General features: G+C 33.9%; 2 protein-coding genes across 2 annotated transcripts in view; one reads left to right on the top strand and one right to left on the bottom strand.

Annotated features, from left to right (window-relative positions):
* Positions 1–2,447: 2,447 nt before the first annotated feature.
* Positions 2,448–8,028, bottom strand: LOC100180147 (monocarboxylate transporter 2-like). Its single transcript, XM_002130092.4, has 10 exons — positions 6,665–8,028; positions 5,769–5,872; positions 5,567–5,710; positions 4,804–4,899; positions 3,967–4,364; positions 3,801–3,901; positions 3,444–3,567; positions 3,263–3,389; positions 2,669–2,763; positions 2,448–2,598 (listed from the first exon to the last, which is right to left on the bottom strand). Exons 1-10 carry the CDS (start codon positions 6,760–6,762, stop codon positions 2,548–2,550), a joined length of 1,338 nt encoding a protein of 445 aa, XP_002130128.1. The 5' UTR covers positions 6,763–8,028; the 3' UTR covers positions 2,448–2,547.
* A 135-nt stretch (positions 8,029–8,163) lies between these two features.
* The window catches only part of LOC100178479 (serine/threonine-protein kinase mTOR-like), a 43,390-nt gene continuing 37,712 nt past the window's right edge, over positions 8,164–13,841 (top strand). The window contains exons 1-11 of the mRNA XM_018813254.2: positions 8,164–8,369; positions 8,648–8,767; positions 9,401–9,487; positions 9,978–10,117; positions 10,665–10,766; positions 11,079–11,180; positions 11,567–11,696; positions 12,137–12,216; positions 12,299–12,377; positions 12,796–12,893; positions 13,464–13,622. Coding sequence (XP_018668799.1) covers positions 8,270–8,369; positions 8,648–8,767; positions 9,401–9,487; positions 9,978–10,117; positions 10,665–10,766; positions 11,079–11,180; positions 11,567–11,696; positions 12,137–12,216; positions 12,299–12,377; positions 12,796–12,893; positions 13,464–13,622 — 1,197 coding nt within the window. The 5' untranslated portion in view covers positions 8,164–8,269. The remainder of the gene's footprint in view (positions 8,370–8,647; positions 8,768–9,400; positions 9,488–9,977; positions 10,118–10,664; positions 10,767–11,078; positions 11,181–11,566; positions 11,697–12,136; positions 12,217–12,298; positions 12,378–12,795; positions 12,894–13,463; positions 13,623–13,841) is intronic.

Here is a 13,841-nt window from a genome sequence, read left to right as displayed (position 1 = left end):
AGTATGGTTTAACAGGGTACTTATACGTTGGCGATTAAGACTAGCAGCAATCAGCTTAGTTTACATAATAATATATGATCATACCTACGAACCTACCGAGCCATTCTTTACTACATTTATAATCCAACATGAGTGGACATGCAGCTCCCAACTGCTTAAGTACTAGCAGATAAGGTGTTCGCGTTTTCCGATTTCATAAAGACCCGGAACGCAGAAAAGGTAGCTTACTAATTCAAGCAAAGGAACAAAAATAGTAACTCAGTATTGTTTTCCTCAATGTCACTTCGATATTAGGCAAATTTTACAAAGATACCTTAAGTTTCGTTGCCGGGTATACACGTTGAGTTTGTGAGCCAAAAAGTAAAATCACGGCAATTTACATGCAAAACTGCAGCTAGATACACCAGTTTATGGTAATGTTATGCGTTTTTGTTTGTATTTTTATATTTTAAAAACGTTCTTTTATGTTTTTGGTTAGTAAACTTGATATTTTCTGTTTTTTTACTCTTGAATCGATTGAGTGTTCAATAAAAGTTGATTATTTTTGTGAGGTTTATTATTGTGATAAGATATAACATTAGTAGAAAGCCATTTTTACGCGCAGAAGTGCTTGGTTTTTAAAAAATCGCAATATTTAAATGAAAAACAGCACCCAGCAATGATAAAATGCTATGCCGTGGGCTCCGTAATGGTGGCGACTATGACGTCATAGACGCGAGACAATGGATAACAAGACTCGTTGTTTTACAATCCGTTTCCTAACTTGGTCTATACTAACTTTGGTTAAAACCAAAGAGATTAAAACCATGGAAATAACATGCTAGTGACCTACATAGATGTATGCGTAAGTTATATTTTCGCCGAAATATTTTGAAATTTAATACTTGTATGATTCGGGTTATGACCCTCATACTTGTTTGTATTCTGAACCCTTCCCCGCACTTTTTTGAAGAAAATGATGTTTCATTTTTTAGGTATTACGTAGCGCTATAACATTTTCGAAGCTGGATCGGGAGAAAAATTCTATAAATATGTTTTTATGACGAATATTAATATTCAGTTATAAAAAAAAATTGAAATTAATTTTTTTGTTCGATGGGGATAACATGCTAGTGACCTACATAGATGTATGCGTAAGTTATATTTTCGCAAAAAAATCTAAAATATAATATTTATATGAATCAAGTTATGATCATACTTTTTTATATTTAACATCTATCCCCGCACTTTTTTAAAGAAAATAATGTTTCATTTTTTAGGTATTACCAATGTATATATAACTACATTGGTTTTACGTAGCGCTATAACATTTTCGAATCTTGATCGGGAGAAAATTCTATAAATATGTTTTTATGACGAATATTAATATTCATAATTAATATTTTTTCGAATTTTTTCTTTTTTCTTTTAGAATCGGTACCGCTGGGGTGTATTCAGTACAGTGTCCAAAACAGGTGTTTTGTTTTATCCACCTCGTGCCAGTTTACGAGTTACCACGAATGTAACTGTTTGCGGGATTGTTTTGCGAGATATCTTTTATTAGTTGTTGAGCATGTTAGTGGTCATATAGATCCTTTTTTTTTCATATAGATCCTTTTATAGATCCTTTTTTTTAACATCATATGATTAATATTAACTTTTAACATTACCTAATTACTGCGTGATTACGGTTGGTAAAAATTCATGTAAACAAAGGTTTTTAAGCGACGACAACGTCTAACTAGTGTAAGTTTACAATAAACACATGGTACAGGAGTTGTACAAAGCGTATTTACACATATTCTTTACCAATCACTCAATCCTCATACGTCATAAGTTTCATTAGTTATAATACATGTATAAATACATTCTGCCTACTGCTCCACATAGTCACCAATGGCGAATAGAACCCGTTTTGTGGGTTACTTCAGATTTGTTTTTGGTCGAGCCCAGTCGACCGTTGTAATAAAAGGATTAATTAATATAGCAGGATGGGGGAAAATTGGGACACCTTTTTATTTTGTTTTCTCTTTTCATTTGGTAGTAAACAAAGAACATTCAATGAATTATAAAACCGTATCTTCATGACTTTCACAGACCGTTGTTAATTGTTTAAAACACGATCAGGCTATTTGGATATTATGTGTTAAAGGTGTCCCATCTTCCCCGACTCTACTATCTTATGCTAATTAGTTTAAAACGTGCTTATTCATTAGATCTGTGATCTCTTGTTTTAATGTATGTGTATTAATCTATGTATATTAATATATAATGCACTTGTTTCATTTTTTTGTAATTGTTCCCTTGAAACAGTTTATTATAAAGTTTGGTAAAATTGCTTTTGGGGTGTTTGTTTTTCCATTCTCCAATATCTAGTTAAAATACGAAGATTCCTACTAAATTTCACTTTTTAATGTTTATATATCATTTTGTTTCGGCAAACATATAATGCAAAAAAAAACTCAATGTGCTAATTATTTATCTATATTGTATTTAAATTCATTTACCAAAGTAAAAATGAGAATAGATTTAGTTCAAAAGCACATAATAGGCAATCACAGTGACGTGTTACTCTCTTATATTTTGCTTACTGTTTCTTTTTTGCCAAGAAATAACAACCTGAAAAATACAAACATTAATAAAGCCTGGATAAAATTGAAAATGTATACGTAACATGTAAATTATATACCTGAACTAGTAGCGTAAGAAGAGAACTCACGAAAATAAAACCGCCACTGATATATAATGCTGTACTTGGCTTGTTTGTGCTGTTTACAGCGAGTCCTGTGGTTTATTATTATGTCAAATGTAAAACATAAATGCATAAGCAAAGGTTATAGTGGGGTGGGGGAAGATGGGACACCTTTAGCACAAAATATAAAAATATCCTGATCGTGTTTTAAACAATTAACAGCGGTCTATGAAAGTCGTGAGGACAAGGTTTTATAATTCTTTGAATGTTTTTTGTTTACTACCAAAATGTACGAGAAAATATAATGAAAAGGTGTCCCATCTTCCCCCATCCTACTATATGATGTTTACAAACACAGTCAACCCCGCTTAATTCGATCACATCTGTACCAAGTCTGACTGGTCCGATTAAGCTGGATTGACTGTATTGTTTTATTAATGAAGCATATGGCACGCGGGTACTGGTTATCTCCAAATCACGTAATTTCTTTCTATAATTTTTAATTCCGTATAAACCTTAAGAAAATGCAGGTTATATGGGTTTTAATACTACACTGATCCAAGCGTGCTGCAAACTTTGGGTTAAACTTACCAACTAAAGGAGGCGAAAGAAGAGTCCCGACCCCATTCAAAATTATAACGATGCCAATCGCTGTTCCATAATTTGCTAAGCCCACAATGTCGGCTAAAATCACGTAGAACAGTCCGCTTAGACCACCCTAAAATACAAGTTTAGAATGCTAAAACATTTAAAACTGTTTTTACAGATTTACCAAAAATACTCCCAAAAGAGCGGCGACTATTGCAAGTCCGGTAAATGAAGTTGTGAAAGTAAAAAGGAAGCTACACATTGCAATTCCCATGAGGTCGAATCCATACGTAATAATGCAATTAACTCTGAAATAGAACAACTCATTAGTTAACAATGCAGTTCTTTATACTAAAATGAAAATAAACGCAGATATCTTGGCATGGCGGGAACACTAATTTTAAACACCTACTGCTAGAACTGGAATAAAACGATACTGTTTAGATGTCTTGCCCATAAGGACGTAGTTTTTTAATATAAATAAAAGGTATTTAGTAAATGAGCGTGCTTAAATAAGTAATTCATTTAAAGCTTTACATACCCTTTTAAATCGCCAATTAGTCCGAAAATGATTCGTGATGGTATGTCAACAGCAGCAGTAATTGAAAACAAGATTGACGCTTTTATAGGATCAATATTCACCTGTCAATAACAGGCACTTTAAATATAATCGGCAATGCTTAATTTCCAATAACTACCATACAAACCTGTAACTCGGCATACGGTGCAATGTATAACTGGAAAGTAGAATATCCTGTCATCAAAATTATTTGCGACAGAACCAGTACGAGAAAGGGTTTGTTTTTAATCAGCTGTTTAAACGAACTCTCGGTTTTTTTTATGGTAGCTTTTACTTCGACGTCGGAGGAATGGTTTATATTTAAATCAACTGACTCAGTTTCGTGAGCTTTTGAATCGTCTTCGCTCTCAATCTGAGGACGTCGCTTGGCCAAACGTAACGATAGTTCGATAGGTCTCATTAGAGCACCGACAATGCACAGATTGAAATATACGCCTCCCATTATTAAATAATATCCATGAATTCCATATTGGTTCACAAGCCATTTGTTCATGGGGCAAATTATGAACGAACCCAATGGTGAACCTAAACATTTTGCGAGAAGCATTGTAAAAGAAAGTCAAGAAACATTTAAATAAAGAGAATCAAATAATATTTTGTACTTAAACAACCTTTTTTTGATGGGGTAACGATAATGATATATAGTATAGGGTGGGGAGAGGTGGGATACCTTTTTGTTTAATTTTCTTGTCCCATTTGGTAGTAAACAAAGAACATTTAAAGATTTATCAAACCATATCGTTACAACTCCTGTATACCGTTGTTAATTGTTAAAAACAAGATCAGGATATTTGGATTTTATTTGCTGAAAGTGTCCCACATCACCCAACCCTACTATAGATAATTAAAATATGTGACTCCTTGAGATAACGATTCATAATTATTAATAAACCTTGACCACTGCCTAAGTTTACCCACCCCTTAAAAAGTCCAAACAAAGACACAATGTTCAAATGTATAATACCCATGCTTGCAATATGTGTTGCTAGTGATCTCCGTTTTTTGAAATAGTAACCAATGATAACAGGAGTAGGAACATAAGCTAATCCGGATCCGAAACCTGCAAAAGATTTTAGTTTCATTTACGCAGATATGAAACAACTATACAAAACACGAAAGTGGCGTAATAAAAGGAACAGGAGGGCAAAGCTTCAATGGGTAAGCACGTATTAAAATAATTAGCATAATATTAATCAACCCCTCTACTATAACGGACGACTTGGCTTGTTAAAAACTATTTTGAATTGTAAACTTTTACTAGTTAACTTTGCCGTCGCTTAAAAACTTTAAAATTAGTGCTCAACAACTAGAACAACTGTTCGACGAAAACGGATATATATGACCACTAACGTGCTCAACAACATTGCGATAGTAGTCGTTGCTGTGTTATATGGATTACAAGAAAGCAATAGGTTCAAAAATATGACCGATAAATTCAACACACACAGCAATTCACAGCGTGAGACTGCCATTGTCTCACTGCTGTTACGTTCGGATTACTATATGTGTTGCTGCTGTGGGATTTTACGACGTATTTTTATTAAGCCTTAGACAAATACTGTTAAACCAACACACAGGCCCATAGTTTTTTAATCGTAGTCAGTACGCAAACACCTTTACGTGTCGTTGTATAACGGTAACGATTGAGCATGTATATATGGCTGTTTTACTATAGGGTATACTTATAGTCTCCACCTGCTAGTGGTGTATAAACATTTTTGACCTACCCAAAATCAAACCAGCAAAAACGTCTAGCATGAGCATTGACACAGAGAACGAAGCAATAACACAAGACACTCCAGCAACTAAGCCACCAACTATCATTGTATTGCGATGACCTATTCGCGGCATCAACTGCGCTGCGCAGTTACCTGGAAAATATTTTCATAGGGTTTTATTTGTAAGTAAATGCATGCTATGTTTACTTACCACCTATTGCAAGTCCAGCAGATACGATTGCTGAAACCCAACCCACACTCGAGTAATCCGTTTCGAACGTGTTCATGATTGGGACAAGTACTGTGCTTTGGCATCTATAAAATTGAGTGTCAGCAGCTATTTTAGCGATTTAAAAACAGACGGGTAAAGCAGTCTAAAATATTAATTGATTTTAATTATTAAATGAATTTAATATTAGTAAACGTAAATTACACAAAATAGTGTTGCACGATTTAAAAATCAAGGTTAAAAGTTTTTATTTACTGCTATAGTTTTCAATATTTTACCTACAGTATAAGTTATTGTATAAAGAAAGAACTTTAATTGATTAGTTTACTGTAGTCTCTGGATCGAATGATGTGTATTTACCATGTTATACATATTTGTTCGATAATCACATCTAAAAGCGCCACCCATTGTTTTTATGTTTTAATCGGTGAGGCCTGTCGCGATATCCTGTTTGGATGTACGTAAGGAAATGCCTGTTCACTTCTTATCCCCTTTGTAAACAATTGGAAAGGCGAAATGTGTTTGCGGCATTGTTTTTCTGTGTTGCATGCCACATGTGTGTCAGTGTGTGTGTGTTATATTAAGCTTGCTTTTTATGTACGTCGGCTTTTGTCCTATTTTCTTTGTTTTGTCGCTCAATCGTTGTGTTATCAACAAAAGAGTCTAATAATCTGTTAAGCTGGATGGTAGTCAATCGTTATATACATTAAGACGCCCCTGTACTGTCGAATATTACCGTAACAGTTTTTTACGTCGATCACCCCGTGGGTATCCGTAATGGGAAGGTTTAAAATATATATCCCAACTTGCCCCATGTCCCAATATACCCCACACTACTATATTACAGCGAAACTTTAATTATATTAGTAAGTACCCACCTCGCTGTTCCGAACACCAAACTGTAAACAATTACTCCTGAAAATGCAACCACCCAACCCCAACCACCATCCAACGACTCCTGTTGATCTTTACGCATTTTGCTTAACTTGCAATAAAGTATTTGCTGATCTGATTAAGCTTCACGATTGACGCCGGCACGAGTAATGTGTGACCACCAAGAAACCGTAAAACAAATTTGTCGAAAAAAACAACCTAAGGGGTTTACATTATCTAGTCTCTCTACTTTGATACACTGTACCTATTTCAAAATATTAAAAGAAACGTATAATAAAATTCGCTGACCAAACTCTCTTAAATCAATCTTGTCAAATTCATTGAATATCCCAGGAACAATTTGTACAAACCGTTCTAATGTATGCTAATGGTACATATGCTGTCAACAATTGGAGCGCCTTAAACTGTCACTTACCATGTATACATCTGCTGTTGCTCTGTAGTCTATAATATGCTGTGAAACAACATCTGTTATACAGCAACAGAGCTTGGTCAATAAGACGAACTCGCTCTCGTATTATTGTCTTGTACTCGTTATTGGCATATAGCGTCTGGGCGAAGAAAAAGGCACCATGTGTATTTATGCCGCAAGAATGCAAGTTAAGCACTTATAATTTTTACCAGTGCCGTCGTCACAGATTTAATGATGAAGTTTATCCAAATTAAACCACAATATACTCGATATATGTGTTTATAGGACTGTAAGCTGCGTGAGTTCGAGGTGCATGAAACATAACCCCTGTTTCCTGTCGTTGAGACTGTATAGCGACCGTCGCGTGAAAGCGGTAGATTTAACTTTAATTCACTCCAAATTTACTGAGGTTTTTAAATTGGATAATATTACACGCTTGCACATCAGTTAACAATGTCCTGGTAAACTATTGTGCTTACGTCTTAATCAGTAAGCTTTGACACAATTTCCTGTTCGTGGTGTGTTAGAAAACGCCTGTCCACATCTTATCGACCCTTTAATCACGTGGACAGGCGAGTTAGGTTTCGCAATATCGCCCTTTTTTCTTGTGTACGTTTTTTTGCCACGTGTGTGTATGTTTTTTCTTGCCACGTGTGTGTACAAATTATATAAGAATACAAATTTCCCTCTCTACATCCTATAGTCACTTCATCGTTGTGTTGTCAATAAAGGAGTGAATAATCTGTTGAGTTGGGTGCTAGTCAATCGTTCGTTTAGACGAGGTACAGACCAAGTACGCGTAGAGAATACATTCGTGACCACCCCCTACGGCCTACAAGGCCGTCACACAAGAACAAAATAACCGAACGTCAACGGCAACTCTATAAACTACAGTCATCACATTTTTTTCTTCCGCCGTGTAACCATAAACAGCGTTACTTCATTTATAAACTTGAATTCCGCGCTTCATTTATAAACTTGAATTCCGCGAGAGCCACCTACCGGGAAATTAGTAACCTTATAATATAATTTAATTTCGGAGACTGCCATCTACCGGATAAAAAGTATTTATTTCTGACATGTTTTAGATAATGTTGAATTGATCTGTCTCGCGGTATCGTGAGTTTTGTATTTAAAAGTGGAAATTCTGCACGCGTGCTGATTTCTAACTGCTATCATGGCTGAAAGCGTTCAAGCATTTGTTCAAGGCCTCAAAAGTCGGAATGAAGACACACGATTGTCAATAGCTACTGCACTGCAGCATTATATCAACACAGGTCAGTCTTTTTATGCTGATGGACTAGAATTTATATTAAAACACATACGCCCACCTAAGCAGCATTGCCAAGCCTCGAACCTTTAACCTCCGGGCTGGAGGCAAGGGCCGGACAGCTGTAATCATTATGCAACACAATTTTTATGCAATAAGTGAAATGCGAATACCTATAATATTAAATATCTGTGCTTGAAGCACAGTCAACTGCTACATTCTAACCCAACACTGTGTTCTAACCATGACACTAGATAAAAGATATTACATTTGCTTAAATTACAGAGGTACAAGAGCTATCCAGCGAACAAAACATTGAATTTATGAGTGAATTAAACTCTAATATATATGACATGTTGTCCAGCTCTGATATTCATGAAAAAAAAGGAGGTTTACTTGGTATTGGTGAGTACTGACATGTATCTTTTTTATGATTGTAACTTATTTAACTCGCATGGCCTGCTTTTGAGTTACCACATAGGTAACTTTGGTTTTGTGTTTGATTAGAAACTTTATAAGCATGTACTATATTACTCATTATAACGTGTTTCAGTATGCTATAACCTCTAACTGTGCTTTAACCTGGGTTTATAACTCTTCTGTAAAAATTAGAGTTGTTGAAATTCGCCAATTAACCATGTATGGGTGATATTATTGAAACTTACATGATGCGGTGGTAGTTATTATAATATTGGTATTCTATTTAATGAATATATATGTACCTTTTTGTGAGTGGTTTTTCCGTTAAGTTTCTTGTTCAAAATCGCATACTCCAATATTTGCATTAAGCCCTGAAACCATAGGCCATATTATGGGCAAAAGGTTGGTTCCGTAAACAAAATAACATGGCGTCAGGCCTCACATTTTAAAAAATTCCAATTAAATGTGTAAACGGTATTAGTAGGTTTCTTGCTTCAGTTCTAAAAATATTTTAAAGATAAATTGATTTATTGACTTTTAATTGCAAAATTGTCCGGGTAGGCCCAAACACCCTGCACCATATAATTAAACCTCACTGAACATAATATTACATTCCAGTTAGTCAGATTGATGTGGATGGAAGTGACGGACAACTTTTGAAGTTCTACAACTTGTTGAGGAACCTATTGCCTTCACCTGATATTGGTATGTATTGCCGACTTTGTTAAAAGACAGTTTATTTTGATCAGTTTTTATATTAATGTTCTCAAACAAATCCTAAAAAGAACACATGTAATATTTCACAATGTGTACTGCACAGAATGTTTAACTTTTGAATAAAGTATACAGGTTTCTTGACTGAAACCTCACTTGTATACGGTAACCACTGACTTTTAAAACGACCCTATTAAGAAATGTTTTTCAAAGCCTTTAAATTGCAATGTTGCAATTTACAAATGATAAAAAGGTGCCATTAAATAGTTTTGATTTTTGATTTATATTTATGTATATATATGCTGTTGTTAAAATATTTAAAGTAACTAATTTCCAGAAACCATTAATTTCCAACGAGAAAACACACAAATAATCTTTTCAAAAAAATCATTTTTTTGAATAATTTTGATTTATACACTGTCGGTAAAAGAGCGATGTCTCATATTTTATTTAAGCAAAATATAAAGTTGTCGTTCGTTAGGGGTGATGGAGATTGCTGCTCAAGTAATGGGAAGAATGGCGGCATCCAGTGGTTATAGAACCGAACATATTGAATTTCAAGTACAAAGATCTGTTGAATGGTTGGGGACTGAAAAAAATGACCCGAAGAGACATGCTGCTGTAAGTATGCTCTTTAAACACAAGCGCTTTTTAGGACGAAGCAGATTTTTAACCTCTTTTTTACCACCACTACCATTGCCTAGGGGAAATGAAAAATCTGCATCAAAAATGTTATAACATTTATGGTTGCAATAAGATAAATACATTTCCTCCCTCTCTCCAAGACAAAAATCAAGTTTGCCTGGTTCTGTTTTAAACCATATGCACTGTATTGAAGTCGATGCTGAAGGAATTTGAATTATTATCCTGATAGACAATGACTTAGAGTTATAGAGTTATACACACAAGTAGAGTTATACACACATATTATTACAGGTGTAACTGGAGTGTTCTGTTTCATACACCTCTTTCAAAGTTACCATATAATTTTTCTGTTTATTCTCTTTTATTGGGCAACCCATTACTGAAAAATGGGTTGGAGCAATTACTGTTAAGTGTCTAACCTAGAAATACACATGCCAACAATGGTAGCATCAGCAACGTTGGGTACCTTTATCTAAAAAGAACTTTAACTGTGTTAAGTCACTTGTTATTGTATTTAACCTAGGTCCTTGTATTGCGAGAAATGGCTGTCAGTTCATCAACTATTTTCTATCAACAAATCCAGTCTTTTTTTGATGGAATTTTCCACGTCATTCATGACTCAAAGGTAATGTAACATGTATGTTGTTGCTGTCAAATGTTATACTATAATCATGAAAGGGATCTTCTGGTGTTTTTTCATGATCTAAAAGTACCAACGTTTGCTCTTACTATACGCTAAGACATCACCAAGGTATTTAAGGATCTTGTCCGATTTAGTTGACTAAATAAATAAATTGTAGTTATTTACCTTTATGTGGTGGGCAACGACAGTTGTTATACCATTGTACACTGTTGCCCCCTTTCATATGTAATTTTGTTTTTGTGTTAAATGTTATAGTTCTGTTTTATTTGTTTATCACCTGTTTCTATATTATAGCAATCAATACGGGAATGTGCTATTGAAGCTTTACGAGCTGCATTGTCGCTTGTTGTTCAACGAGAGACAAAAGATTCAAAATATAGGCCAGCATGGTATGAGGTAAGCAGCATGTTTCTAACTAAGAGAAAATTTAAGTTTGTTTTTTTGCTGGCGCTGATTCTATTCTATATGGGTGCTGTTTTACAACAAGGCAAGATATGGTTTACAACAAGGCAAGAATATATATTTACATCAGAATTGGCCCAATATATACTCTTTTTAAAGTGGACCTTTGAACCCGGGGACATAACCCAAAACTAGTTGTTCATTTTATTTGATTTTTTGGCCCCAATGATAGTGTAATTGATTAAATAAAAGTTACATTTGTATATGTTTTTTAATTTTTGCTTACATGTTGTGTGAGAAATGTATATGCTCAAATTTTTTTTTAAAGATTGAAAAGCTATTTTTGTTAGTTTCTATAAATGTTTGTTTATACTTTCCAGGCTTGTTATGATGAAGCAACTTCAATATGCGATCCAGTTACATTTGAAAAACCATCTATTATTCGTGATGACCGTGTACATTCATCATTACTTATATTAATCGAGCTACTACGTGTGTGTACTACTGACGGTATTTATTACAAATATTTTTATATTTGTTTGAATCAAATTAATCATATTGGGAAGACAATTAGTTGGTATTAATAGTCCAATATCCCAATATGTTTTTGTGGTTCACCTGGGTTTGAAGAAACTCTTAGTCCTAAAGCTTAACTAGAAGAATTACAAACACGGCACAGGTGGCTTCTAGTATCTGGAACCCTAGTATAAGTTAATTTAGATAATGATTAACAAAAATGTAGCTGTAACTGGAATAAAATTAATTTTACAAATGCTTATGCTTCAAATTATTTGTTGAAAGTAATTTTTTTTTCCACTGTTACTTACTTGTTCTACTTACTTCTGTATTATACAAAAAGGTAGAACATGCACAAGATACTAGCTTTAACAGAAGAAATCAAACTAGCATTAGTATTAAAACTATTCCTTTCATTCCCCTTTTCAATGCAGAGTTATTTTTATCTGGAGATTCTGCACCAAGTTCAATATATTCACCAAAACATTCAAATTTAAGTTCAAGTTCGGAAAAAGTAAGACAATGTTTTATTTTTCATTTTCTGCCTTTTTTACCGAATCACTTCATTATATGAAATAATGTTTATTAAATTCCAGAGCCGTTTATTCCGAAGCAACAAAAGCACTTCGTTCAAGTTATCAACGTTTTTAATGTCTTCATATCAAGGAAGTTCTGGTGAGAAATTTTAATATTTATGTTAATGAGTTTTAACAAGGTTATTAGGTGTCATACAATCCAGTGTCAAGGCAAACTGGTTAAATACCTGTAGCCAACCTAGAGGTCATTGGTTCAAGACTAGCGCTGCTACCATTATAAGCATATTTAGGCAAGACACTCAAAGGTGTTAAATATGTGGTAATTTGTGAGCACGAATGAGGTGTATGAAACTGTACCATTGCATACAATATTTTTGTGTTGCAGTATATTTATACATTAATTGGCATTTATCCACTTAAGAAAATATATTACCCTTACTGACACTAACACATGAGATGTTTTGTAAACAGTTGAATTCTAGGCACCAGTTTTATGAATAACTCACAATGTCAACAACCTTTTTTCAAACTTCTAATATATAAAATGTATTTTTCAGTCCAACCACCCTCTGCACTGTCGAGCAGCACTTCCGTGTCGGGAATGTTGTTGAAAAGTTCATTGTGCTGTAAACTGCTTTCAGATAAATTTGAACATGTAAGTTAACATATAATTGTTGAATATGATTGAAACTGGGGTGATATTGCTATAATGTAGTTATACACATAATGGTCAAACATAGGAAACATCATTGATTAATTTTCAGTATACTTTGGCTATGCTTGTTTGTATAGAAGTTTGCCAGCAGGGTAAAAGCTATTTTAAGTGTAAAACCAGGGTGCTAAAACATATGATTTTACTTTTTAAAAAGTTACCATGATAAGCTATGTTACAACAGGAAATAAACGCTATGCCTTTAGCTTGAGGGATAACTAATTCCCAAATAATGTTATGATTTATATAATTCAGTCAAGAAATAATGAATAGGCCTATAGGGTAGGGTGGGTAAGATGAAACAGGTTTTCATTCTCTTTTCTGTCTCCCATTTGGTAGTGAACAGATATTTGGAAAATTATATAACTAGGTCTGAGCCCAGCGACTCCAAAAGAACGTTAATAATTATTAAAAACACCATCAGAAAATATGGAATATAGCTCCTAACAGTATTTCATCCTACCCCACAGTACTATATATATATGTATATTCCACTCCACATATTGTTTTTAGATGTGTCAGTTCGTTCTTACATTCCGGTCTTCAAGAAGTGTCTTAGTTCAACATTCTGTTCTCTCTCTTTTACCGCGTCTTGCTTTGTTTGATCCTGAGAAATTCACAAAATCTTCGTTATCAGAAGCTATGACTTTTCTGTTCTCTTGTTTAAAAAAGGTTTGGCAATGTTTCATCGATTCATGTTTTAAACTTATATTTGATGCTTTTTTAAGTTTATATTTAATGCTAATTTAAACTTATACGTAATGCTAGTTTATACTTATATTTAATGTTTATTTAAGCTTAAATTTAATGTCAATTAAAACTTATATTTAATGCTAATTTAAACTTGAATGTATGTAACTTACTTTATCCTCGCGTGACCGGAAAACGACA

Source organism: Ciona intestinalis, chromosome 9 (assembly GCF_000224145.3).
Source record: "Ciona intestinalis chromosome 9, KH, whole genome shotgun sequence".
In the NCBI taxonomy this organism is placed as follows: domain Eukaryota; kingdom Metazoa; phylum Chordata; class Ascidiacea; order Phlebobranchia; family Cionidae; genus Ciona; species Ciona intestinalis.
This window is presented reverse-complemented; position numbering and strand designations above follow the sequence as displayed.